General features: G+C 28.7%; 1 protein-coding gene across 2 annotated transcripts in view; it reads left to right on the top strand.

The window, feature by feature from the left end:
• The first annotated feature begins 11,385 nt into the window (after nucleotides 1-11,385).
• Nucleotides 11,386-27,752, top strand: part of LOC100211796 (L-threonine ammonia-lyase) — a 71,934-nt gene continuing 55,567 nt past the window's right edge. Inside the window, exons 1-2 of one of the 2 annotated variants that reach the window (XM_065802537.1) lie at nucleotides 11,386-11,521; nucleotides 26,509-26,698. In XM_065802537.1, the coding sequence (XP_065658609.1) occupies nucleotides 26,513-26,698 (186 nt within the window). In that variant the 5' untranslated portion in view covers nucleotides 11,386-11,521; nucleotides 26,509-26,512. The remainder of the gene's footprint in view (nucleotides 11,522-26,508; nucleotides 26,699-27,752) is intronic. The other variant, XM_065802538.1, reaches the window with a different exon arrangement.

Below are 27,752 nucleotides of genomic sequence, written 5' to 3'. Positions count from 1 at the left end.
GTAACCCTTGTAGCCTCAACGTGGTTCATATTGCCTAATGGTCAACTTCCTTTTGGTCCTATTTTAGATCTTTGGTCCTTTAAATATTCTTTTTCCAGAACAGGGACCATAAACAAGGTATTTTAATTTAAAGTGACAAGTTAATGAAATATAAAGCCCTGGTCAAATGATTAGAGATAAGCAATTGATGCTCTTTTCTTTTACGTAACCTACCATTTTTGTGAATTGTATCTGTAATAATAATGCTAATAATACTGGAAAAATAAAAACCGCATGTATTACCTTTCAAGTTTCCTCACAAAAACAAACTATGTGTTTCATTGTGCAATCACTTTTACAACATCCAACTTGCCTAAATGTTTATTATTTTAACAACAAATCAAAATCATTCAAAAATTATTTATTACATAGGTTACAGCAAACCTTATAAAGGTAGGATGGGTTGGGGTGTTAGTTGATTTGGTGGTGGATTTTTATCTATTCATATAAAATCCTTAATATTTAAAATTTTAAAAAACTCTAACAAAATTTAAAAAGTTGTAATAAAATTTTTAAGACTTGTGAAAAAATTTTTAAAGATTGTAACAAAATTTTAAAAAATTGTAATATAAAGATTTAAAATTATATTTACCTATCTCTACAATCGTTAATAATTGGAAGATTGCACTGACAAGCAGACAGATCAAACAGCGTTTCCAGTTTCTTTTCTAGCCTGCTTATACTAAACCTATGGTTTCTAGATTTAATCTGCTCTGCAGATGAGACTTTTTGAAACACTCAAGAAATTTTATTTTTCTATGGGTTATTTTTTATCAAAGAAAGATTTGGATTAACTCTATACCAAAGCTTTTGCATGTCACGACTAACTTTTGTCACGATTGATACAGAATCAATTCTCTGTCCATTAAAAAAATCTTTTTCAATATTGTAACCGTATTGAATGAGCTGTTTGTAAGTTGGAAGATCACTCACTGGTAAGTCAGAGGGATTTCCAGCAAATTTTTCACTAATAATACGAGTTTTGCTTAAAGCCTTAGTAGGTCTTTCATGCTTTTTTGAGCTCATGTTGGTATTACAATATGAATTTGTTATGTAATTAAAAAATAAAAAAGATACTTTTCAATATAACTTACTAAAATAAAATATATTTTGGAAATTTAAACATGGTATAAATAATTCATATTTACATAAATACAAGTACAAGCATAATATAAATAACTCAAAATATTATATAAACATATGACATAAACAACTCAATACATTACTACCATGATCAGTTTATATTAAACAATGGGTTATCTTGCTAAGCAGCATGAAATAAATTTACTTTTTTTTCGTTCTCGTCCGTAGAGACTTTTTTGATGTTTTATAAAACTTTTATAAAATGTTACAAAAATGCTTATAAAATGTTTATTAAACGTTTTTGTAAATAGTATTTTGAATTCTATGTTTAATTTTTAGAAATGATGTTTATTAGTTGATTACTTTAAGTTACAACGTTTTCAATTTCCACCACTGCAATGGTCAATGTTATGTATTACATTTTATTACGTATTACGTATTACAGGTGCACAATCGATAAAAAAAAGTAGTAAAAACGTAATATGCTTTTTAAAATAAGTAAACTAACTTGATTGTGAGTGCATATATATAATGTAGCCTCTTAAAAGAATTAGTTTACGTATCAGTCTGGTAAATAGTGTTTTTTAATCGACCGTAAAGTGCTATACTTTTCTAAAAATTTGCCAATATTTCAAAAACCGTCTAAGAGAAAGTTCCAAAATAATTTTATATCGGACCTTAAGTTACTCCATTGTGAAAAATTCACGTTTTTTTTTTTATTTCCCAAAAAGGTTTGAGGTTTTTTTAAATTTATTTTTGCGGCAATTAATTAATATATCCACAATACATAAGCATCACACTGAGCCAAGTGTTATTCCATACCTGACAGTGGGTTAATATATATATATATATATATATATATATATATATATATATATATATATATATTTATATATATATATATATTTATATATATATATTATATATATATATATATATGTATACATATATATATATATATATATAATATATATATATATATATATATATATATATATATATATATATATATATATATATATATATATATATATATATATATATATGTATATATATAGATATATATTATATATATATATATATACATATATATATATATGTATATTTACATATATATATATATATATATATATATATATATATATATATATATATATAGGGCTGCCATTGTCCTGATCTTTTCGCTGAAGAACGCGATAAAAGTTTTAATTTTAATTAGTTTAGCGCTGGGCTCTCCTCCGTAAAAATCAGGACTATGGTAGCCCTATATATATATATATATATATACATATATATATATATATATATATATATATATATATATATATATATATATATATATATATATATATATATATATATATATATATATATATATATATATATATATATATACAATTTTTCTAAAAATTGTTTGTCAACTGTATTTATAACTGTTTCCAATTTTCTGTAGAAAGTTCTGTTATTAAATTATCTTAGCTCTTGATTAAATTAAAACCAATTGGAAGAATCAAAAATCGAAAATGCTTTATTGAATGTTAAAGAAGAAAAAAAAGGAATAGCAATTAGCTGCCAAAACCCCTAATGATTTTCCCACAACATTGCGTAGATGATCTAAAAAAATCAGTGATACAAAAGAAGGCTTAGGATGTTGTAGAACAATATTAAGGCATTCGATTAAAGAAGAATTAAAAAACATATAATCGATATGGAGACAAGCGTTTTTGGTTTAACATCAAAAGAAGGCAACTGGTGTTTGATATAACTGAAAAAAATAATATCAAGCATAATTTTGGTACAAAATAGGTAAAATGCAAAATTAAATTTTTTTTTAAATTAAAAATAGTCAGTTTATAAATTTTATAAAGAAATTATTTTTTAATTTAATAAATCTTAAAGATTCATTGAGAAACAATATGAGTCTAGAAGGAATGGACATTTTGGAAAGAGGGAAAAAAAAGTGAGCTTAATAAACAATATATTCAAACAATATGTTCAAAATCAGCAGACTGTAAGCATAATGTATTGTTGGTGAAGTAACAAACAGAGTGGATCAAAAAGCCAAGACTGCCAACCAAATCTTTTTAAAAATGCTCAAAATTGACTTCTTTATCTTGTTGATTAAAAAGATCGAGTTCATCTAGAACTTTATTGCGCACATCAGACAAACTTTTATTTGTTCGAGATGGACCAGGTTTTGCAGGAACAAGCCTAGGTTTCACACAAGAAATTAGTGATGGTTGGTCATGAGGTTTCTTTTTACCATGCTTAATTATTGTTATATAATTGGGTAGAAAATGACGCTCACATACAACGGTATTGTTTCTATCAGGTATATTATCCCGTGATATTATAGAAATTTATCGAGCACGTTCTTCTTTATCAGCTGGTAACCGAAACACCTTTTCTTCATTTTCTTTATTATAGTTGCCATTGCAACTCATTACACAAAATTTCTTTGGCATTTCATAAGTTTACTAATAACTATAAATATAAATAACACATTCAAAACAATCGATAATTTTTTTTCTTGTACGAGCAGTTATTCAAAAAGGAATTTTACTAAAAGAACAAAAAAGCATAACATGCAATCTACACAATAATAAATATTCTAACAAAGATCTTGCTAGCGATCTGATTCCATTTGTTCTTGCCCAATGGAGAAAAGCAAATGTTAAGTTTCAACAGCCACTTATTATTGGTGAGAAATTGCTTTATTATAGAATTAAAACCCTTTGGCAGAAAGTAGAAAACGCTGCATGGGGAAGAACGAAGGCAAAAGTAAAAGAAGAACTTCTATTGAAGTTAGATAAGCTAATGGACCTCATAACATGTCCTCATAAGATACTTCTGTGTGAACGTGACCTGTCTGGGTGTTCTTCCCCCTCAAATTGTAAAAGTAAAGCACATATAAATTGCACCTGTATTTTTTCTAAAAAAATTCCAAATATGGAGCTCAGGTGGTTTATATATACAGTCAAAGAAATAAGACAGGTGAAAAGTCTGACATGCAGAGGGGCATGCTGTTAAGATTGAGACAACGAAACTTAGAAAAAAGTATAAGAGAAAAATCAGTGACGAAAAAGCTTATGAGAAAAGAATGAAAAAACTACAAGATGATCAAGCATCCTTTGAGGTAAATATAGTTTCATGATAATAAATATTTTCCATGTTTATATAGCAAATTATATATATATATATATATATATATATATATATATATATATATATATATATATATATACATACATATATATATATATATATATATATATATATATATATATATATATATATATGTATATATATATGCATATATATATATATAAATGTATATATATATATATATATATATATATATATATATATGTATATATATACATATGTATATATATACAACGTATATATATGCATGTATATATATAAATATATATATATGTATATATATGCATGTATATATATAAATATATATATATGTATATATATGCATGTATATATATAAATATATATATGTATATATATACATATGTATATATATATATGTATATATATGTATATATATATATATATATATATATATATATATATATATATATATATATATTAAATGACGACATCTTGTATGAGAGTTGAATAAATTTAATATATGAACATCAATAAATACGAATTCTCTCAATACTAATTTTTTTATTTTATCTAAGAAATTTTCGCTAGATTATTGATACTAGCATCTTCAGCTTTAATAACAAATTATTAATTAAATTAAATTACAAACAAACAGTAACGTCACTTTTTAATGGCTTCTTTAAATTTCGCTTTAATTGGGCTTCTTTAATATTACGTAGGTATAAAAAATATGGCGTCCAGAATTGCGTTTTTACATATTGACCATCATCTAAATTCATACCTCCATTTTTAGGTCCGCATTTGTTGAACTGAATTTCAATTGCCTCTCGAACTTTTCTTTCAAATTTTTTGGGTTCTACTTTTAACGTCTTTACTTGATCCCATTTTATACTACATGAACATTTAATTTTATGATGCCCAATTGCAGATTGTTCTAATTTTTCTTCAAAAACATTTTTTTGGTGTTGCTTTGTTCTTGTTGCGATTTTCATTTTTGTTTCGCCGATGTATTTTTGTTCACATTCGCATTCTATTAGGTATACTCCGGGATGGCTATGAAGGTGTTTATAATTTGCTGCAACAATATAATCTTACTGAATCATGTTTAGTACTTGAAGCTGATAGTACTTCAATTAACACCCGCTGGAAAGGTGGTGCTACAACACATCTTGAAAAGCTGTTAGGTCACAAATGCCACTGGGCCATATGCATGTTTTATTCAATGAGTTATTTTTGCGTCACCTAATAGAAGGAATTGATGGACTAACATTATGTAGTACTGGCTTTGTAGGTCCTGTGGGAAAATGTCTTGCTGATGTTAATAAAATGGAGTACAATCCTCAATTTAAAGCTCTGGCATGAGAATAATCTTTATGTGGACAAGAAAACATGAATTAACTGATCAGAATTTGAAAAATCTTGAGTTGTCTTACTTTGTTTACAATTTTACTTTAAACTTTTGAAACAAGTGAAAGTAGCATCCATGTCAGTAGTTGGGAATGTCAGTAGTTGCTTTCTTTCAAAAAGTGACAGTAGCATCCATGTCAGTAGTTGGACCAGACGCAAGAGATGGATATATCAGAGCTAGAGCTCAACATAGAGAGTTGCTACCTGTTTTTAAAACAAAGAAAGAAATTTTAATAAATTTTCAATGTCAATAAATTTGAAAGATATGTTATTTTATTTATTGTTTTTTAATAGTGTTATAGTAGTGTTATCAAAATATTATTTGAGATAAGATTGGATAAACCTCCCGTTTTTTGGGGAAACCACATCACTGGCACCACCTTTATTTCTAACGAAACAAAAAAGAAACTGTTATAAGCAAATTTGTTAATCATTAAAACCTCATTGAAAATTGAAGACCCCTCCCCTGAAATATCCAGAATCTGCATTGCTGGTAGGATTCATGCAAGATAATGACTTTGAAACAAGTATCAAAATTAATTGCAACTGGTCTAAAAACATTATTTGCATTTAATATTTCATCGCAATGAAAAAGAAGCGCAAATAAAACATAATAAAGGACAAATGTGAAAAATAAGATTTTACTAAATTTTGCAATTTCTAAAAGTGCAAATTTGGGTATCAAAACTTTTTCCGATCAAAAATATTTTTAAGTAAACCCGATTTAAAATTTGATTTTACATAAGAATATACCTTTTCTTAAGCGTTTAGAAGAAAAAAAAATTCTCGCTGTACCCTATTGTGCAGCACACCAACTGCACCCCCTCTCTCTCATAAGGCCTGAGTGAAGGAAAATCAAGAGATAGTTTTTTTTTTTTAGAAGTTGGATGAAAAAGTAACTATTTTGTTTTTTCAACAGGAAATATCAAATATTAGTACGTATAATAGCAAAAACAGTTGCCCACATTTTATCTGTGAAAAAAAAACGTAAAAAATTTTATTTTTTATTTTTTTGTAAGAATTTTTTAAATATTTTTTAAAATTAAAAAAAAAAAATTAATTTTATAAAAATATATATATTTTTCCATAGTTAATGCTATGAGCCAACTTACCCCGTGAAAATTTTGCTAACTTACCCCAAAAGCCTTTTTTCTACAAACAGTCTATAGATCATGAAAAACGGCAACTTTGGAAAAAAAGTCTGAGTGGAAGTAGTAACTAATTGTGACTTGAACGTTTTCAATAATTTTTTTCATACGACTAACTATTTTCTTTGTAAAGTAAAAAGGAAGCGATATTCCAAAAGTTACGTTTTTGTCCAAAAAACACATAAATCTCATAATTTCTCATGCACATTCGCGAATCCTTACAGTACTACAGTGAATATATTCAATTAGGAAGGTTCTGTTTAATTTTTGTTACTTTCTGATCAAAGGCACTGAAGAAGATAAACGCAGTTCGTCAACTTACCCTTGCGTCCAACTAGCGCCGGTCTCCCCTATTCTATTGCATATGTATACGTATATGTACCAATTTGTAAATTTTTTTTTTAAAGATTTATTTCTTTTTTACAAAATTTATAAATTTTTTTAAACTTTTAAAATTATTTTTTTTCAAACTTTTTAATTTCACTCTTTTGTATAATATTTTAACTTGTAAAATTTTATTTTATTTTTCTCTATTTCACGAAGGGGCTTGATGATAAGACATTTTGTTTTCTACCTGGTCCTGTCAGATTGTAATTATATATATTTATTAGAACTAAAGGATAACACTGCAAAATGTTTGCATGTGATATATGTTTTGCAATTAAACCATAACTAGTATGGTCTAATTGCAAAGGAGTCTATAAGAGCTGAACGCATGGAAGATCAGCAAGCTTATTTAAACAGCATTTAAGAAATGGTTTCTTATTTCTACTCAATAAGAAATTTACTTTATGCTAAGTCTGAGCAAATGCATTTGCAGTATATGCTACAATTAAAGAATTTGATGAATCTTAGTCAGTGGCGAAACTAGGGTATGGCAAGCATGGCACACGCCATAGGCGCCAACTGAGAAAGGGCGCAAAAAAGCGAAAATGAAAATAAAATTTTTTATCATAGATATAAATATGGGGATTAAAGACATAGAAGTAAGAAATATCCAAACGCCCAAAGTAAAGTTAATAAACATGTTAAGTATTTTATAATGAATTTATTGAAGTGAAATTTATAATATATGAGTTTTGAAATGAAATTTATTTAATCGTATGGTTATCAAATTTTACTTCGTGATTTTTAAAAAAGCTGATCAAGGTTCCTGATTAATTATTTTTGCTACTCTTTTGCTACAAGCCGTTTTGACAAAAAAATTTTCGCTACAAACTGTATAACAATAGAAAAATAGACAGGCGGACTTTCAAATTATATAAGTCTTGGAAAGCATATTCTCATAAAAAAGAGTTAATACAATATTTTTTACGCAAGTTATATATAATTGTTTTTTATACTTTAGGAAATATTATTTGAAAATTGAGAACTATAAAACGTTCATTATAAACGAAAGAAAGTGGAGCTGCAAGTCAAAAAAAGAAGCTTGTTTAAGGCAACAAAAGTAGAAAAAAACTAACAAACTTTTTTAGATATTTTTTCAAAAATCAAGCACAAACACGACTTCTTTTGAATAAAAGATTTAAAGTTATAGAAAGTTTACTACGTCTAAAGAAGTAGCAGACTTGCTATAACTTTTATGCAAAAAAGCAAAAAATTATTCAAATAAGAACGCTGTAAGCTTGGTTCAAAAAATATTGAAGCAATTTACAAGATTGTAGGTCACACTGCTATGATAATGCTGCTGTTATAACTAGACGCAAGACTGGCATTCACCAAAGAAGTCTGAACAAAATGAACATTGCATTATTTGTGAATTGTGATAATCATTCACTTCATTTGGTAGGCCTCCATGCGGCCTAAGAAGAAGTAATGGTGACAAATTTTTTCTGATCCATCAATGTACTTTATGTTTTCTTCTCTCAGTTTATCGTCGGAAGGGGGCGCAAGATCGGTGTTTGCCAAGGGCGCCATTTACCCTAAGTGCGCCACTGATCGCGGTGTTTATCAAAGATTTATCAACGGTTTTTCGCTGTTAGATGTTTTGATAAACTCAGTTTGTAGATAATTTCATGATTTAAAACTTTTGTTTAATCAACTTTTATGATAAATCTTACTGTTTACCGGTTAAAATATGAACTATTTTTTTACTATGACGTTAAATACGTGTATAAACTTTTTGTGCTGCAACCAATACTTTAATACTTACACCACCTACCATTCTACAATAAAGATATATATATATATATATATATATATATATATATATATATATATATATATATATATATATATATATATATATATATATATATATATACACACACATTCAAGCAATGTCAATCAACTTGCTGAAACTACGTACGCTGCTAGGTACTGTCATTGAAACTGTCAGCAATATGCGAAGTGCTGCCCACAGACTTGTAAAAAGGTCTTTTTTTGTCGGAGTGTTTGATTATATTGTGATTCAATGATTCAATTGTGTCAATTAGGGGCAAGAAAACATTATTTTTGAAAGACTCTTTTGTGCTAGGGAAGTGGCCAACGCTTGATTGATGCAGAAAAGTTGTATAGATTCTATGATATAACGACGTTCAAGCTGTGGCAACCAAAAAGTGTAACTAAACCTTGTGGGTATTCTGCTGAAATTCGAGCTTGAATACCTTTTCGAATTGCAACCGTATTAGACCCGTTGTCATAGTCTTGACCATTCCAGTTGTTTAGGTCTAGTCTACAAGACTTTATTTTTTCAATTAGAAGGTTAGAATGAGCTTTTCCAGTCAACTCACACACTGCATATCCTATAAAACTTTCTTGGACAATGACTATTACTTCAATTTCCTCATGAAAATAGTGGATGGTTGGAGAAGCTTGGCCTTTTTGATTAAGGTCTGGATTTCAATCCATAATAACTAAAAAATACTTTCGACACTTTACCTTGTTCACAACAGCTTCTTTTACATGCGAAGCAAAGAGGTTAATGACCTCATTTTTAACATTGACACTTAGCACTTGTGAACGTGTTTCTCCATCTTCAATTCGCCGTAAATGCTCCATCAAAATTGGATCAAAATTGACCTAGTAATCGGATAAGACCAAGGAAGCTCCTATTACTTTTGGTGTACAGCTTTGATGAACCTTCACGGTATGCAATATTATGCCCGCGAAGTAAAAAATCATTAACACTATTTTCTTAAAAATGTTTCTACACCGTTCTGTGTTAATTTGTTGGATAAGACCTTAATCGACAGCTTATGTATTTTTTACCCTGATTACTATTTCAATCCATTTGTTGAAACCTTATTCCCAAAATATGATTTTGAAGTTGGGTTTATTAGATTCATTTTGCTGACGCATTCTCTTTCTCTCTCTTACAGCCAGCCGTTCCGCCCAAGTGGAAGTGTCATTAGATAAGATTCTGCAAGTGTCACTTCTGTGCGAAAAATCTTTTGTAATTGTAAAACAAACATCTGTTTCAACTATTATAGGCTTTAATTTACATTCAGGCTCTTTGTTTTTCTTTGATCTTTCCTGAGATTTTTGGCTACAAATGTCCAAGGATGAAGTTGATTTACATGTGGCATAACTAGCTGAAGCAGTTAAACTATACAACAGAGGGTTACTCACATTATCTTCCTTTTGGTTAGATTGCGACAGAGTGGAGGTCTCACTAGATGTTTTTAAGGAGTTTCTATCACACAAAATGTTTGATTCATAAGGCTATGAAGAACTTGGAGAATGTAAAGAATGTGTTAGTGGTGGCACTTTACTTAAATCAGCTTATAGGCTGCTTCAGAGTCCTTGGCAAATTTTTTTCTCTGAGAACCTGACAGTTTTTTAACATTTTCAATAAAAAAATATTCAAATTCAAATTAACACTGTAAAACTTTGTTTTCGTTTCTGGAAACATAAACTCTTCATAATGAAATTTTTTTATTCATCATTAAGGTCACTTCTGATTAAAGTTTGCAACCCTTTTTTTCACAACATTTTATTAACTTACTTTCTTTTCAGTTTATTTATTTTATTTTCCGCGCAAAGCAAATGTGAGTTTAATGTTAATAATCGAAATTATTAAAAAAAAGTAATAAAAACAAACAACGTAAAAAGAAACTTTAGCGTAAATAAAAGAAATTGTTAAAATAAACTTCTCAAAATAAACTTTAGTTTAGTGTAAATAATAGAAATCGTTAAAAAATACATCGATTAAAATATTTTTTAAAAAAAGCATTTTTTATATGGACTAAAAAAGTAAATAAATATATTATATATTTAAAGAGATTTTTAAAAAAGCAACACTAAAACGTGAAAAATAAACTTTTTTCTCGGCACCTAAGGTCTTTGTGTACGTACACAACCTGAAATAACCATTAAGTCAATGACTAAACGTGTTGGGCGCCCAAGGTTTTAAATGATAAAGATATTTTATATGGTTGTCGGTATGCCTAGGGACGGCTGTGTACTGGGTATAAGTTTTATGTTCTAAGATTAGAATTAAGCAAATAAGTGTTCGTTTGATAAACCGTATGATAACAATAATAATTATTGTACAACAACCATATAATAACAGTTATTTTTATCATACGGTTGTTGCAACCGGCTTATTATTAGTTAGTAGTTATTAACCGACTAGTTATTAGTCGGTTATAAAGATTAATTGTTATAACCGAATTATTATTAGTCAGTGCAACCGACTAATTTTTAGCCGTATTACTATCATTAGTGCAGTTATTCCTTCAAAGTCCATAAAGTCATATTAAAGGTCCACCTTAAAAGTAAGTAAGTGTTTAACATTAAAAATCACCAGCTATTTAATGCTTCAGTATACGATATTATGAATTTTAGTTATTTTTATAAAATAAATGGTATTTTAAAGATTAAAGTAGTTGTGTCGTAAAAATTGATGCAACCAATAATAAAAATTGATAGGATCGATAATATTGACAATATTAATTTTTTTAATCATTGTTCATCAAATGATTAAATTAATGATTTTTTAATTTTATTACAATTCGATATAAATGATTAAGTATTGGTCAACATAATAAATATTGGTTATTTTGTTGATTGTGTTGATTGATTAAATCAATATTGATTCCATCAATTCAATACAATCAAAACAAAATAACCAATAATGTTGGTTATTTTGTTTTGATTGTATTGAATTGATTGATTCAATATTGATTTGATCAATCTGTTAATTGATTAAATTAATATTGATTCAATCAACTTAATACAATCAAAATAGAATAACCTATATTGATTTGACAAATCAATATTGGTTATTTTGTTTTGATTGTATTGATTTGATTGAATCAATATTGATTTATTCAATTTGTTGATTGATATAATTTATTGGTTATTTTGTTTTGATTGTATTGAGTTGATTGAATCAATATTGATTTAATCAATCAATACAATCAACAAAATAACCAGTTTAGATAAAATATATGGAGTATAAAACAATAATAAATAAATAATAAATTAAACATAATTTATTTGATTTGTTGATTATGTTTGGTATAATTCAATTTTAATTTATCCTTATTTAATTGTAATAAAATAAAAAAATAATTTTAGAATTATTTAAAACTGATATTTTATTCTTTTTTAGATTTATGTAAAATATATAAAATGTACTCTGTTTAATCTTAATTGTTTATCAATGCTTTATCTTCCATTTATTCTATCTTACATTATATTCTAGAAAAATTTCAAAAACACATTATAATTAATTAAAGTTTTATTAATCATTAATGATTAAACATAAGTGATTTAAAAATTGATTTATTACAGTTGTTGTTAAATAAATAATGTATTATAATTAAAGTAATAAATCTAAATATTTGACATTAAAAATTTATTTAACAATTTAAAAAGAATTCAGGAGGTTTTCAAAATTAATTACCAATTAATTTAGTAATGAATTACATTTACTCAAGTTACAATAATTGAGTAGTTTTTTTTTTGTGTATTTCTATTTTTTAAGTTAATATTTTTAATGTGTACTTTTACTTAAGTATTTTTTTAAAAGTATTATACTTTGCTACATTTTAAATCATATATGTTACAAACTCAAAAAATCATTTATGTTACAAACTAAAACAATCATAAATGTTGCAAACTAAAAAAGTTTATTATGTACTGCTATCTAATAGTTTTACTATTTTTTTATTTGATTAAATATAGCGCCTGTTTTACAACTTTGTTTTCTTATAGTTTTCTTTATTGTTTAAAGTGAAGTTATGAAAACATCAAATATATGGACCACTTACAATTCGTGTTTTTATTTTTCTAGAAATTAGAAATTAATTATTTTTCTAGAATTTATTTTTCTAGAAATTAGAAATGAAACTATTTTTCCATGTCTTTCTAAAAAAACTTTTAAAAAATAATTTTTCAAGTTACTTTTAAGTTAAATATGAATAAGTTGAATTAAATCTTTCGTTGAAATGGAATGGTTTAGAGAGAGAGAGAGAGAGAGAGAGAGAGAGAGAGAGAGAGAGAGAGAGAGAGAGAGAGAGAGAGAGAGAGAGAGAGATAAGATCTAATGGCCTTAACTGTATTTTCATTAGAAAATAAATCATGTATTTTTCATGCTAGTAAATGAATGCTTGTATCTTTTTAAGTTGGTTGCCCCCTTCCCCTTGATTGGTGCCACCCCAAACCCCCTCCTCCCCTCTCCCTTACCTTAGTGAGTGGGGTAGGGGGTGGTCCGGACCACAAACAGACCACTGATTACCTATAATAAAATAGAATTAAACAAAGTAATGGTTTTATTCTGAAATTAATTTTGATATTCAGATATTAAGTATGTAAATATCTAAATTAATTTAGAGGCCTTTATTTGAACCATAATGAAGGTTTCTAAAAAGTTACTGCCCCCTTTATTTGTGCCCCTATCTACTATAAAGACCAGATCAAGAAGAGGACAACTAACCTTATCTTTCTTTTTATTAAGAAATGACTTATAATTAGTTGCACCCTTCACATAGGCCAGTTGGCAGATTAGAGGGGCACTGGTTTCTAGTAGCACATTCAACCGTTGATGATTGAAAAATAGGGTTATTTAAAAATGATGGCATTTTTGGAGTGGATTCGACACGTTTATAACGTTTACATTTTCAGATAGTTGGGTCTATTGGTCTTATATGGTACTAATCTTAGATCAAAACAAAGTGTTAGAAAAATTTAAAAGCATCTCAAAATGGCTGAAAATTGGGCAAGTGGACATGTTGCTTTTAGATATATTTAAGTTCTAAACTGCAGCAAGCTGCCTATATTTTGCCCATTTATTGTAGACGGAAGTGGCTAATCAGAAAACTTATCTGTATTGACTTGTGGATGAACAGAATAATGCTACAGTTAGTTTCATTTTGGCATATTTTAACAATTTTAGGATTTTTTCCAAAGTTAAGGAGGTCATAATTTTTTTATAATTTAACACAAGTTAATAAAAACCACTTTTTTAAAGAGAGAACTATCCAGAAAATAGTTCTAGAAAAAATGAGGCACTTGTTGAAAGTGAGAAAAAAGTTATACAGCTGTAAAGTAGTCTGTTTTGACCATTTGAAAATCAAGGGGGGCTACTATATCATGTTTCTAAGGCTATAATTTCCACTTTTTAATAGCTTAAATAAAATTTGTTTATTTATTAAACAATCATTAAAAGTAATTTGTGAAAGCGTGTTGTGTAACTTTAATAAAATGTTTCAGAAGATAAGTTTTAAAGTAATTTATTTTAAATGCAATTCAAACATAACAAAAATAAATTTTTGCTTTGAGTTTTTTTGAGTTTTATTTTAGTGCTTATATATTTTCTTTTTTGTGTGGAATCATTTTTTTTTATTATATTTTTTTAAACTTTTTTACCAGTTTAAGTTTAAACTAGTTTTAAATTTAAAAAATAAATGGTTTTTTTTTCAGCGCATTTCTAAAATGTTTAAAAATCATCTAAACAGTTGTCAAAAAATAAAATTATTTGCATGGTCAGCAATAGTGCTCGATTGCACACCATTCCTGTCCAAGCCTGTATTTGCGGTAGTGGTGTAGTGGTAAAGCGCTCCCCTCATAAGTGAGAAGTTCCTAGTTCGATCCCCACCATGGTCCTGGTAGTACAGCGCGGTGACCTTGTTTAACGTTCATGTTTCAGAGTTAGCGAGTTGAGAGAGGGTTGTAACCATTACTAAACTAGCTAAACAACATGTTAGGTTGTTCACCATATAAATCAGTTTCTATTTGAGACAGGCCCAGTTATAGTAAACAGCTAAAGTAGTATATAAATATGTATATATATATATATATATATATATATATATATATATATATATATATATATATATATATATATATATTTATATAAATATATATATATATATATATATATAAATATAAAGATATAAAGATATATATATATATATATATATATATATATATATATATATATATATATATATATATATATATATATATTATGTATATATATATATATATATATATATATACATGTATTATTTTTAAACATCAAGAAATACGGTTTTTCTCAGTAATAATAATCTTATTATATAAGATATTTTCGCTGGTTTATGGATATCAGCATCATCAGCTTGTAAAATATTGCAAAAAATTTTAACCATTATAGTTTATATAAAATTGTTACTATTGATGTCACTGGTTAATTGACTTCTTTTGTTTTTAAATTCAAAAAATGGTGTCTAAAAAATTGTTTTGATATATTGACCTTCATTAAGATTAATCCTGCCATTTCGCAGAGCTTATTTTATTTTGTATTTCTAGTGCCCCCTATTTTTTCTTTCAAACTTTTTATTTTTTACTTTTAATGTTCTTCTTTTTTCCCAGATAATATCTTCTTTGCAAAAGATTTTATGAAATGCTAATGCAGATTGATTAGGTTTATTTTCGTTAATGCTCCTCTGATGTTGATGCATTCACCTATTTACCTGCATTTTTAATGAAAAAATTTTGTCTTTTTTGATAAAACTGGTGTGTAATATTCCTCAATAGCTTTTCATTATACCCATTTTCAATAAACATGACAGTTAAAAAATTCATTTTGGTTTGCAAATAATGTTTACTAAAGATGGAGTAAGTTCTGTGGAGAAATCTTCAAATATAGCGGTTAAAATATTCAAATCGTGATTTGAATGCAGTTTTATTTGAATGTTAGTGATTTCCTTTTTTCGATATACTTTGTACTCATATTTTCCTATTGTGTTATTTATACTGGTCATATCAAGAAGGTTAGGCGTTTTTGTCTCATTTTCAACTTCAATTGTGTATTGTAAGAAAGTCTAATTGGTACTTATTATATATCTCTATATATATAATCATATATATATATATATATATATATATATATATTATATATATATATATATATATATATATATATATATATATATATATATATATATATATATATATATATACACATATATACAGTATGTCAAAAAAGTCTATCACCCCCTGATGGTTTTTCAATAAAAACAAATTTTTATATGCTTAAATATAGATTTTTGACCCAAATTTTTTTTTTAAATATTGAATTTATATCAAAAAACATTTTTATTACAAGAAGTTAATATTCTTATACTTAAAACAAAAATTATCCACTAAATTAAAAAAAGTGTAAGTCAAAAAAGTGTCCCCTTAAATAATTATTTTGCTAATATAAAATTAATAGTCTATTTGTGCGCCTTTTGCCTTGATGACTGCAAGACATCTTTTAGGCATTGAATTTACTAAGTTTTTAAGCCATTGTGTGTCAAATTTTTCCCACTCAATGAGAATTGCCTATAATTGCGACAAACTGGATGGTTTTTGATCAGCTACTTTAATTTTAAAAAGATTCCATAAATTTTCAATGGGATTTAGGTCTGGTGACTGAGGAACCTAATCTAACATCTTAATACTGTTTTTCTTTAACCACTCAGTAGCTAACTTTGATGTGTGTTTAGGATCTCCATCCTGTTGAAAGATAAAATTACGAGATAAGCCAGCACTTCTGGCGCTTGATCTCAGTTTTCGCTTCAGAATGTCAGTATAAACCTCTTTTGTCATTATTCCATCAATAAATTCGAGTTTGCCAACACCACTCCAAGCAAATGAACCCCAAACCATCATTTGACCTATGATAAGAGGAAAAAATAAGTTAGAAGTATATATTATATTGAAATTTTATAATAAAGCTTAATGTCACCTCCCCCATGCTTGACAGTTGGTCTCATACATTTAGGATTTAGGCGTTCACCATTTTTTCTCCATTTGCGTATGATACCATCAGAACCAAACAAACATATTTTTGTTTCATCGGACCATAAAACTTTTTGCCATTGGTCATTAGTCCAATTTGAATGTTTCTTAGCCAATCTTTTCTTTTGATTCTTTTTACTCAAAAAAGGCTTTTTTGGAGCAACTCTACCTACAAAACCTCGATTTTTCAAGCGATTGCGAACAGTTTGAGGATTTACAGTTATACCATGATCTGTTTGTAAATCTTTTGCAAGCTTTGGTGCAGATAATCCTCGATCTTATTCAACTTTTCGAATAATTTCTCTATCAATGCGTTGGGTAGTCTTAGCTGGGCGTCCTTTTCTTGGCAAATTTTTAACAGTACTCATTTTTTTATATTTTCTAATGATATTTCCTACACTATTAGGCTTAATATGGACTATTTTAGAAATAGTTTTATATTCTATAATCCTTTTCCACTTTTATAGTGTCTCAGGATCAGTTTTTTTACTGATTCATGAATTTCATATCTTTTCGCCATAATTTTCTTATTAAGAACCTAAAAAGAAAACAAACTTTGCTAAAAAATTAGTTAGAATAACTTCTATCAACCAAATTTGATTGTTTTTGGCTTATTTTCTGCAATTTTACTAATTTAAACAACAGAAAAGTTAAAAAATCATAAGGGGGTGATACACTTTTTTGACTTACTCTTTTTCTAATTTAGTGGATAATTTTTGCTTTAAGTATAGGAATATTAATTTCTTGTTATAAAAATGTTTTTTGATATAAATTCAATATAAAAAAAAAATTAAGGTCAAAAATCTAAATTTAAGCATATTAAATTTTGTTTTTATTGAAAAAACAACAGGGGGTGATAGACTTTTTTGACATACTGTATATATATATATATATACATATATACTCCTATAACATTTTAAAGTTATGTTACGTATTGTAACGTAAACAGGATTTGTTACGTTACGTGTAAAATGTCAGTTATTTTCACTTAACCGAGACGTAACATTTTATGTAACAATAAGTAACATCGTAACATTACGTGCAAAATGTCCGTTATTTTTATGTAACTGAGACGTAACATTATAACGTAATGCGACATAAAAAGTGTTACGTAAAAACCTAATGATATATAACATTGTAACCTATATCCATATAATCTTTTTTTTTATATGTACATTAATATATGTATAGAGAGAATACCATGTATATAGATCTATATATAGAGATAAGATCTATATATAAAGAAAGAGAAAAGCATGGAGTTTAGTCAGACAGTGTACGCATATATTGCACTGAAAGTGCAACTATATACATCATTGGCTTAAGCTACTTGACATACCTAATATTTTAATGAACATCATAAGAAAGTTTGAAATTTTATATACATTTTTGCTTGTGGGTTTATACAAACTTGTGAAGTATTGCGCTTGAATTATTGACCAAAAAACGTGTAACGTAACAAAGTCTAGATATGAGACCTAGTTAAAATACGTCTAAAATATAGATTTAAGAGTTCTAAATATATCAGGGTGTTAGCCAGCCTGATGGCACCGCGTATAACGCAGTTTCCCAATTGGTTTAAAATGCCCAAATGTTCTTAAGATCATGGTAAAAAAAAAAAAAAATTAAATCAGTCTCAGATTTAAAGTGTTGCGCTAGACTAGTAAAAAATGCAATTAGTACGCACGACAAGGAAATTAATTAAGTTAATGAATTAAGAATTAAGATCGATTTTTTAATGTGAAAAAATGTGTCGTCATTAACAAGCAAGATCATTTATTCAAAAATTGAAAAAAACTTTTTTTAAAATTTTTAATTGACGTCGGTTATTCTCCATTTAAGATTGTTCAATATGTTTAATAAATTATTTTATTAATTTATTTTCGTTATTCAAAAACTCTTTATGTACATTCTTGCTGTTTATCTTAAAGTTACAAATAAAATTTGCATATTAATAAATATTATAACTTAAAATAAGTAATAACGTTTTTATTATAAAAGATTTATTAATAATTTTGGTAAAATAAATTAGCTGTTAAAGTAAACCGAAAATAACAACAAAAGATAGTCGATGTAGATAGTCGATGTAAGATAGTCGATGTAAGATAGTCGATGTAGCAACACTCTGTGCATGATTTACAGTAAAAAAAAATAAAAATAAAAACATTTTATTAAAAAATATATAAATAAAAACTTTGTTTATATTATTAAAACATTCAGAATGTTTTTAAAACCATTCTGGTCAATTAAATTTGCGTTTTTGTGGTTTTTTTTAAAGAACAAATAATTTGTAATTAAATTAATGGTTTTAACTTTCTGACAACACGGAAATGTTGGATGAAAGTCATAAGTAATTAAAAGTGACGTATTTATTGGCAAAAGAATCCTTTTTTACCTTCCGTACTCCCAAATGCAACAATTTATATATATATATATATATATATATATATATATATATATATATATATATATATATATATATCGGTAGTGGTGTAGTGGTGTAGCGCTCGCTTCATAAGCGAGAGATTCCGAGTTCTATCCCCACCTTGTCCCTGGTAGTACCGTCTCAACTTGTTTCTCCGCGCAGCGGCCTTGTTCCTCAAGGTTCGTGTTTCGGAGTTATAGAGTTAAGAGAGGGTTATAACCACTATTAAGTAGCCTCCTCATCTGTAGTGGCCTTCTCGGCCTTGAGGAGGTGAATAACAAAAAAAATATATATGGTTAATGGCTTGACTTATGACTTATTTCAACAGGGTCATTAGTGACTCAAAATGTCAATTTAATAGCACTAATCAGTCTCGAGTAATAGCAATTGAAAATTTAAGAATTCCAATCGATTACTGCCATTAATAATATGGTAGTATTCTCCCTCAATTTTCAAAAAAATAAAAGTTTATTAAAAAAAATTTTTTTACAGTCATTTTAGATTTCAAGATGAAAAAGACGCACTTAAAAATAGTGTTTTAATAATGGGAATAAAGGTGGAATATATGAGGACATAAGGGAAAGTGAAAATCATGTTGTTCATAGAAAATATTAATTGCAGGCATCATTTCTGATCAATTTTACAACAATAGATTTAAAATTATAGAAGTTAGCTTTTTCTAAGTAAGCATCTGGCATTAAAACATTAAAGTTAGGTTCATTTAAAGACCAAAAATTGACCATTTGCGCAGTAAATTTTAAAGAATGTATCATCAATATAAGGAAGAAGAAATGCAAAAATTATCTATCTATCAAAATATAATTTTGGAGCTCAAAATCTGCCATTTTGATTTTACTTAATACTCAGTATCTCTAAAACAGATATTTAAAAGTAAAAGTTAGTTGTTTTTTTCTTGAAATTAAGAATTATAAAATGAAACTCAAAGTTTATCTTTTTTATGTGTGGCTAGAAAAAGTAGTGGGGAAATATCATTTCATTTTATAATATAATCTTTATTTTTAACTATTGAATACAATGCAAATACATTTCTATAGTTTTAATAAATGTCTAAATTTCTATAGTTTTAATAAATTTAAAGTCAGATCAGGTTTTCCTGCTAAAGTCAGGTTTTCCTGCTAAAGATCAGGTTTTCCTGCCAAAGTCAGATCAGGTTTTCCTGCCAAAGTCAGATCAGGTTTTCCTGCTACTGGTAACATGTAACCCAGTACAATCTGCTTCATGTCCTGCTGCCTTGTAGGATACGCCTTTTTAGGCAAAGGCTAGGAGATGCCAACTCCGATTTAAAACACCCCCTGCTTTGGGGCTCTTGGTTGAGTAAAGGCTAGAGATGGTGTCTCGATAAAAATACTCATCTTGGTCTGATGTTAAATGCACCCAGCTACTGTCTTGTAGAAGGCCTCCTAGGCAAAGACTTAAGGGGTAAACAGATTCTATCTGTTGACCAGCCTCGCACCCCTTCCTCATCTATTAGGCTGGCGCAGATGTATATTAATACATTGTTTCTAGTTAAGGATGTTGAATGCTGGATCTTCTTGACTCAATGCATGGGTTTTGCTTGTGTCTCTGTTTTTATGACTAGGCAACTCATTCTATTATCTCCTATTCTATTATCTCCTAATGAGGGTACAGCTCTAAAACTCAGTTTTATGGTTCTGAGGCCGGCTAGAAGTCAGGTTTCCCGAACTCTGTGGTAGCTCTCAGAGAGGCTGATTCCATCAACAGCTGAAAAATATCAAAGTATTTAACAGTGCCATGTTGCGCATGGATGGTGTCCCTGTTTGTACTTTTGGTGTGCATTGCGGAGGCCACTTTTGGAGCCCTTTGTTACGGCTTAGGGTTTATTAGTAGTAATGAGGCAATTGCTTGGGCTATTAAACAGTGTTCTGAGTACTATCTATGCTTTGAGTCAAGTTCTTCAATCTAATTTAAAATGAATAAAGTACCAAAAACTATAAAACACAAAAAACCATCATCATCACAAGTTCTCTAAATCTATCATTCACTAATATTCGTGGTCTTCGAAGTAACTTTTCTTCTGTTGAGTCTTATCTCTTGCAAATTTCACCAGACCTACTTGCTCTTTATGAGACTAATTTGAGTTCGGGTGTCTCATCTTGTGATCTTAGTGTTGATGGTTATCTTCCTCTAATTCGCAAAGACTCCAATAGTCACATGCTTGGCCTGGGCATTTACATTCGTAAGAATTCTACCATTTATCGTGAAACTAGGTTTGAATCCACAGACAATTCTTTTATGTGCTTTCGTTTAGCACCACTTCACTCTATTGCCTTTCTCTTTGTTCTATATCGCTCTCCTTCATCTCAAGACTGCAGACTTTTGGACGTGATTTCTGATCATATTGACCAAGCCCTCTCTTTTTATCCATCAGCTAATATAGTTGTTGTTGGTGACTTTAATGCTCACCACTCTGAATGGCTTGGCTCAAGTGTCAGTGATTCAGCAGGCATTAAAGCCCACAACTTTTGCCTTTCTCAATCCCTAACTCAAATAGTCAACTTTCCAACTCGCTTTCCAGACAACCCGAATCATTTACCTTCTCTACTCGACTTATGTCTTGTTTCTGATCCTAGTTAGTGCTCAGTTTCTCCACATTCACCCTTAGGTTCTTCTGATCACAGTTTGATCTCTCTAAAATCTAATATCTCGTTCTTCTTCATCACCTGAATCCCCCTATTATCGAACCTCTTACAACTACAGTAAAGCTGACTGGGATTCTTTCCGAGATTTTCTTCGTGATGGCCCTTGGGTAGATATCTTTCGTCTTCCTGTCGACAAATGTGCTTCTTACATAACTTCGTGGATTCAGGCTGGCATGGAATCTTTTATTCCCTCTCGACGAATCCAGGTAAAGCCTCACACTCCTCCATGGTTTTCTTCACACTGTGCTGCTGCGATTGCCAATCAAAACTGTTACTTCCATATTTATCAGCAAAACAATTCTCCAGAAAACAGACGTCTGTTTATTACTGCTAGAAACAATTGTAAAAAGGTTTTGTCTAACGCCAAAACCCGCTATTCTCAGTTCATGAAATCTCGTATCTCATCTCAATAATTAGGCTCTCGTGACTTCTGGAGAATCTTTAATAATATCAATAATAAGGGCAAATCTATAATTCATATCACTCCATCATCTGTATCTAAAGTGATTTCCTGCTTAGACTCTTCTACAGCTTGTGGCCTGGACAACATACCTGTTATTGTCTTGCAGAAGTGTTCTCCGGAGCTGTCGTCTATACTCTCAAAACTATTCAACAAGTGCTTATCAGAGTCTTGCTTTCCAGCCTGCTGGAAAGCGGCATCTGTTATCCCTATCTTCAAAAATTCTGGAGAGCGATCCGATTCGTCTAACTACCGTCCCATAAGTCTTCTTCCTATTATAAGCAAGGTTTTTGAATCTTTAATTAACAAACACTTAATTTCTCATCTTGAATCTAATAACTTACTTTCTGACTATCAATATGGATTTCGATCTTCTCGTTCTACAGCTGATTTGCTAACAGTAATAACTGACAGGTTTTATCGTGCATTAGATAAAGGTGGAGAGGTTAAGGCCATCGCTCTTGATATTTCAAACTCTTTTGATAAAGTTTGGCATGCTGGTCTTCTCCATAAGCTTTCTTCTTATGGTGTATCCGGCAACATCTTTAAGATCATTGAATCCTTCCTTTCCAATCGTAGCATAAAAGTTGTCCTCGATGGACAACACTCTTCTTCTTATTCTGTAACTTCAGGGGTTTCTCAAGGTTCTATCCTTGGCCCTATACTCTTTTTAATTTACATTAACGATCTTCCAGATATTCTCACATCTAAGGTAGCATTGTTTGCTGATGATACTACCATTTATTCTTGTCGTGATAAGAAACCAACACCTTCTGATTGCTTGGAGGGGCATTTGAGCTTGAAAAGGATCTCACTTCTGCTACAGCATAGGGCTCACAGTGGCTGGTGAACTTTAATTCAGATAAAACTCAATTTTTTTCAGCCAATCGTTATCGCAATAATTTAGATCTTCCTATATTTATGAACAGTGATGTACTCGATGAGTCACCTACTCTTCATCTTCTAGGATTAACTCTTACTTCCAATCTTTCTTGGAAACCATATATCAAATCAGTTGCAATATTAGCATCTGCTAAGGTTGCATCTCTTTATCGAGCTCGTCTTTTTCTTACTTCGGATTCTATTCTCTATCTCTATAAATCTCAAATCCGGCCTTGTATGGAATACTGTTGCCATATCTGGGGCGGATCTTCTAATGATGCCCTTTCTCTTTTAGACAAGGTGCAAAAACGCATTGTAAACATTGTTGGACCTGCTCTTGCAGCCAACCTCTAACCATTATCACATCGTCGTAATGTTGCTTCTCTTTCTCTTTTCTACAAATACTATAACGGGCGCTGCTCTAAAGAGCTAGCGTCTCTTGTGCCATCTACTAAAATTCATTCTCGTGTTACTCGTCATTCAATTAAGTGTCATCCTTTTTCTGTGACTGTTCCTAAGTGCTCCAAAAACGCTTATTCGTCTAGTTTTTTTCCTCGAACATCAGCTCTTTGGAATTCGCTTCCTTCATCTTGCTTTCCTGATTCATATAATTCGCAATCTTTTAAATCGTCCGTCAATCGTTATCTTGCTCTACAATCTTCATCTTTTCTCTTTCAGTAACTTCCAACTTTAATTAGTGGCTGCTTGCAGCCTTGTTAAAAGCGAAGATGTTTAAAAAAAAAAAAAAAAAAAAAAAAAATAAATTATAAATATTTTTATACTCAGATAAAATAATAACATATACTTAAAATTAAAAAGTAATAATATAAGCAACTAAAAATATTATAATAGAGCTTCACTAAACCTTAATTGTCATATAACTTTGCTTAATCAAATGGTTGGTGATAAAGTCGTTTGAAGCTTCACTGAAAAATGAAAAAGCTGCTTGCTTAAAGATATGACATATTTTACTATAGCTCTACATGTTTTTATTATAAAAAGATGTTGCTAACATGTTATGAGTCACTCAAGGATCGTTGTGACCCAAGTGCATAAAACTAAAGCATTGAGTAAGTAGTAGTTAACAATCTTACCTCATCACAAATATATATATATATATATATATATATATATATATATATATATATATATATATATATATATATATATATATATATATATATATGTATATATATATATATATTGTTTTTTAAGAATCCCTTTGAATAATCAATAAAAAATCTGCTTTAAGAATGAAGTTGTGCCTAGGCTGAAAACTCTGTTTCTTGTTGTAAAAAAGTTAAAGTTATTGGTAATTGCTATTAACAAGAACACTGATGATGACACCAGTACAACAAACATTTCAATTTATTCCATAATTGTCAATAGAAGATACAGAATTTAAAGCTGTTCATCATTTAAATCAGTTTCTATTTGAGACAGGCCCAGTTATGGTAAAAAAAAGGTGGTCTTAAGTTCTCGAGAAACACCGGTTTCAAATTATTTTGGAATTTTCAATAGTGAAGTTGTTTAATAAGAAATTAGTATTAAAAAAATCATAAGACCAATATTTATTTTGTGATGTCATTAAGGAAAAATTGCCATATCAAACAGAAATAAAAAAGTAAAGCAATTAGCATAAACTCTAAGTAATTGGATAATCCAACAAACAACAGAATACTTTTCTGTACCGAAATCAATGGTTAAAAAAGTAAATAAACTAAAGGCTTCTAAAGAAAGCTTTCAGTTTTTTTGGTTTAGTTTCCTTTGGAGAGTTTAAGAACTTTTTATCAGAATGACAAATTTTTTTGGGTTCTATATAATGATGGGAAGCTAGAAATAAAAGATATCAGATGATACATGTTTTACAACTGGTAATGCAACTATTAATGAAGTAGGCTGACTTAATATTGACTTCCTGTTAAAAATATTTTAGCAAAAGTAAATACTCTGTTTGTCAATCAGCAAGAACCTATCAAATTTCTAAACATATTTCACTAAACTTGGAAATATTCAACAAAAAGGATTATTAAACTGTTATTTTGAGAACAGCGATCTTATTTTAATGTTTTCTTTTTGTAATTGAGATTTTTCAAAGAAAATTTCAAGTTTTAAATTTGCTGTACAAATGATCAATTTTTAGTCTAATGATCTTAGTTTTAATTTTTAAAGCTTGCTTAGGAGAATCTAGCATCTATAATTGGTAATCCATTGTTGCAAAATTGATCAGAAATTATGTCTACAACCAATATTTTCACAAAATAATAAAATTTTAACTTTTGCTTATTTATTCCACCTTTATTCGCTTTATTAATATCAAAATATTATTTTCAAAGTGTTATCTTTTTTTTTTTTTAATTTTGAAATTTAAAATCTAAAAAAAAAAAGGCTAAAAAAAAGTATTTTATTTTAATAAACTTTTATTTTTCTAAAAGTATTAAGAAGGTAGATACTAAGGTAGATTACTACCATCATATTGATTTTTAAGTATTCAGGGTAGTTTTTTATTTATACAGCTTTAAAAATCAAATACTTTTAAAATTGATAATAAGTTTGCCATTTAATAGCTATAACTTAAAAATGCTAAAAATGTCACAATAATTCTAACTTTTTAACAGAAATAAGAGATCATTTGTACTCTTGCATGGAGATTTATTTAAAAATCTTTTTGCAAGAGAGCTGATAATCTCCTACTTCTATTTAAAAGTTACATTTAGCGTGACATACTTTATGGATTATTTCTCAGAGTTATCAATTTGTAATTTTAAGGGAACTCTTTTTCCATAAAACATAGGAGGTGTATATATCATGAAAATCTGAAAAAGTCAATCAGGAACTATGCTATTTATCTTACATTATCAAGTTGCTTTCAAAATTTTACCTGGGATGTTTTATAATTAAATTCTTAGTCAAATTCTGCACAATAAACAAAAATCTATCTTAAATAAATAAAATAAAATGTTAATCATAAATCCATCTTTACATTAAGATCACTTAAATTATTTTTGTTTGTTGTTTTTTACTTTGAATTTATACTTTTAGAAAAATGTCATATGATCACAATAAAGCTGAATACTGTGATGTAGTTAAACATTCTCATGATGAAGACAGACATCATAAGGCAAAAAATCACAAACATGTTGAAAGTGATGAACCAATTGAAGTGACTTTTGAAGATGTGAGTGCAGCTGCGTTTAGAATAAAAAATGGAATAAGGAAGACAATATGTGAGGTATGTAAAGTAAATTATTTTATAACAGAAATATTTTCTGCTTTTCCCAAAAGATTTTGCGTAAAAGGTTTACCAGAAGACAGTTGCAGGATGCAGTGATATCTGCTAAAAATACACATTAATTCAAGTATTTATCGTGAAATCAGGTTCAAATCTTTTGACCATACTTTTATGTGCTTCTGCTAGCACCTCTTTACTCTATCACCTTTCTCTTTGTTCTTTATCATTCTCCTTCCTAAGATTATTTTCTCTACTTCTTCTTTTAGATGTATTTTCTGATCAAATAGACCATCTCCTCTCTCTTTACCCCTCTACCAAAATTGTTATTGGTGACTTTAATGCTCATTACTCTGAATGGCTTGGCTGTATTGTCACTGACCCAGCTGGCACTAAAGCCCATAATGTTTCCATTTCTTGATCTCTTATTCAGATCTTTAACTTTGTGACTCATTTTCCTGACAATCTAATCATTTACCTTGAGACAGCCTAAACATTTACCTTCACTCCTTAATTTATGTCTTGTTTCTGATCCTAGCTTGTGTTCAGTGTCTCCTATTTGTCCCTTTGGTGGTTCTGACCATGCAATAATCTCTATAAATCTTTTATCTTGTACTTCTTTTTAGGACTCACCCTATCATCACACTACTTTATACTACACTAAAGCTGAGTAAAAGTCTTTTTGTGGTCTTTGGGCTGACGTCTTTTCTCTTTCAGCTGATAAATGCGCCTCCTATGTAACCTCCTGAATTCATACAGGAATGGAAGCTTTTATTCCTTCTCGTCTGTTCCAAGTCATACCTCATTCTATTTCATTCATCTTTTTCAAAAAAACAACTCTTGAGAGCAGTTATTCATTATTACATAAAATCGATGTCAAAAGGTGCTGTCTGATGCTAAGCTCCGTTATTCTCATTTTATTTAAGTTAGGCTCCAAAGTCTTTTAAAAAATCTTCAACAAGGGTAGGTTTAACATTCCGTCTCTGATTCATGGGATTGATCTTATTACTTCTTCCAAGGATAAGGAAGTGCTATTTGCAAAGAATTTTTCTTCTAA

This window comes from Hydra vulgaris, chromosome 08, assembly GCF_038396675.1.
Source record: "Hydra vulgaris chromosome 08, alternate assembly HydraT2T_AEP".
In the NCBI taxonomy this organism is placed as follows: Eukaryota; Metazoa; Cnidaria; class Hydrozoa; order Anthoathecata; family Hydridae; genus Hydra; species Hydra vulgaris.
Note: the sequence above shows the minus strand (reverse complement) of the source record. Positions and strands in the feature narration are given on the sequence as shown.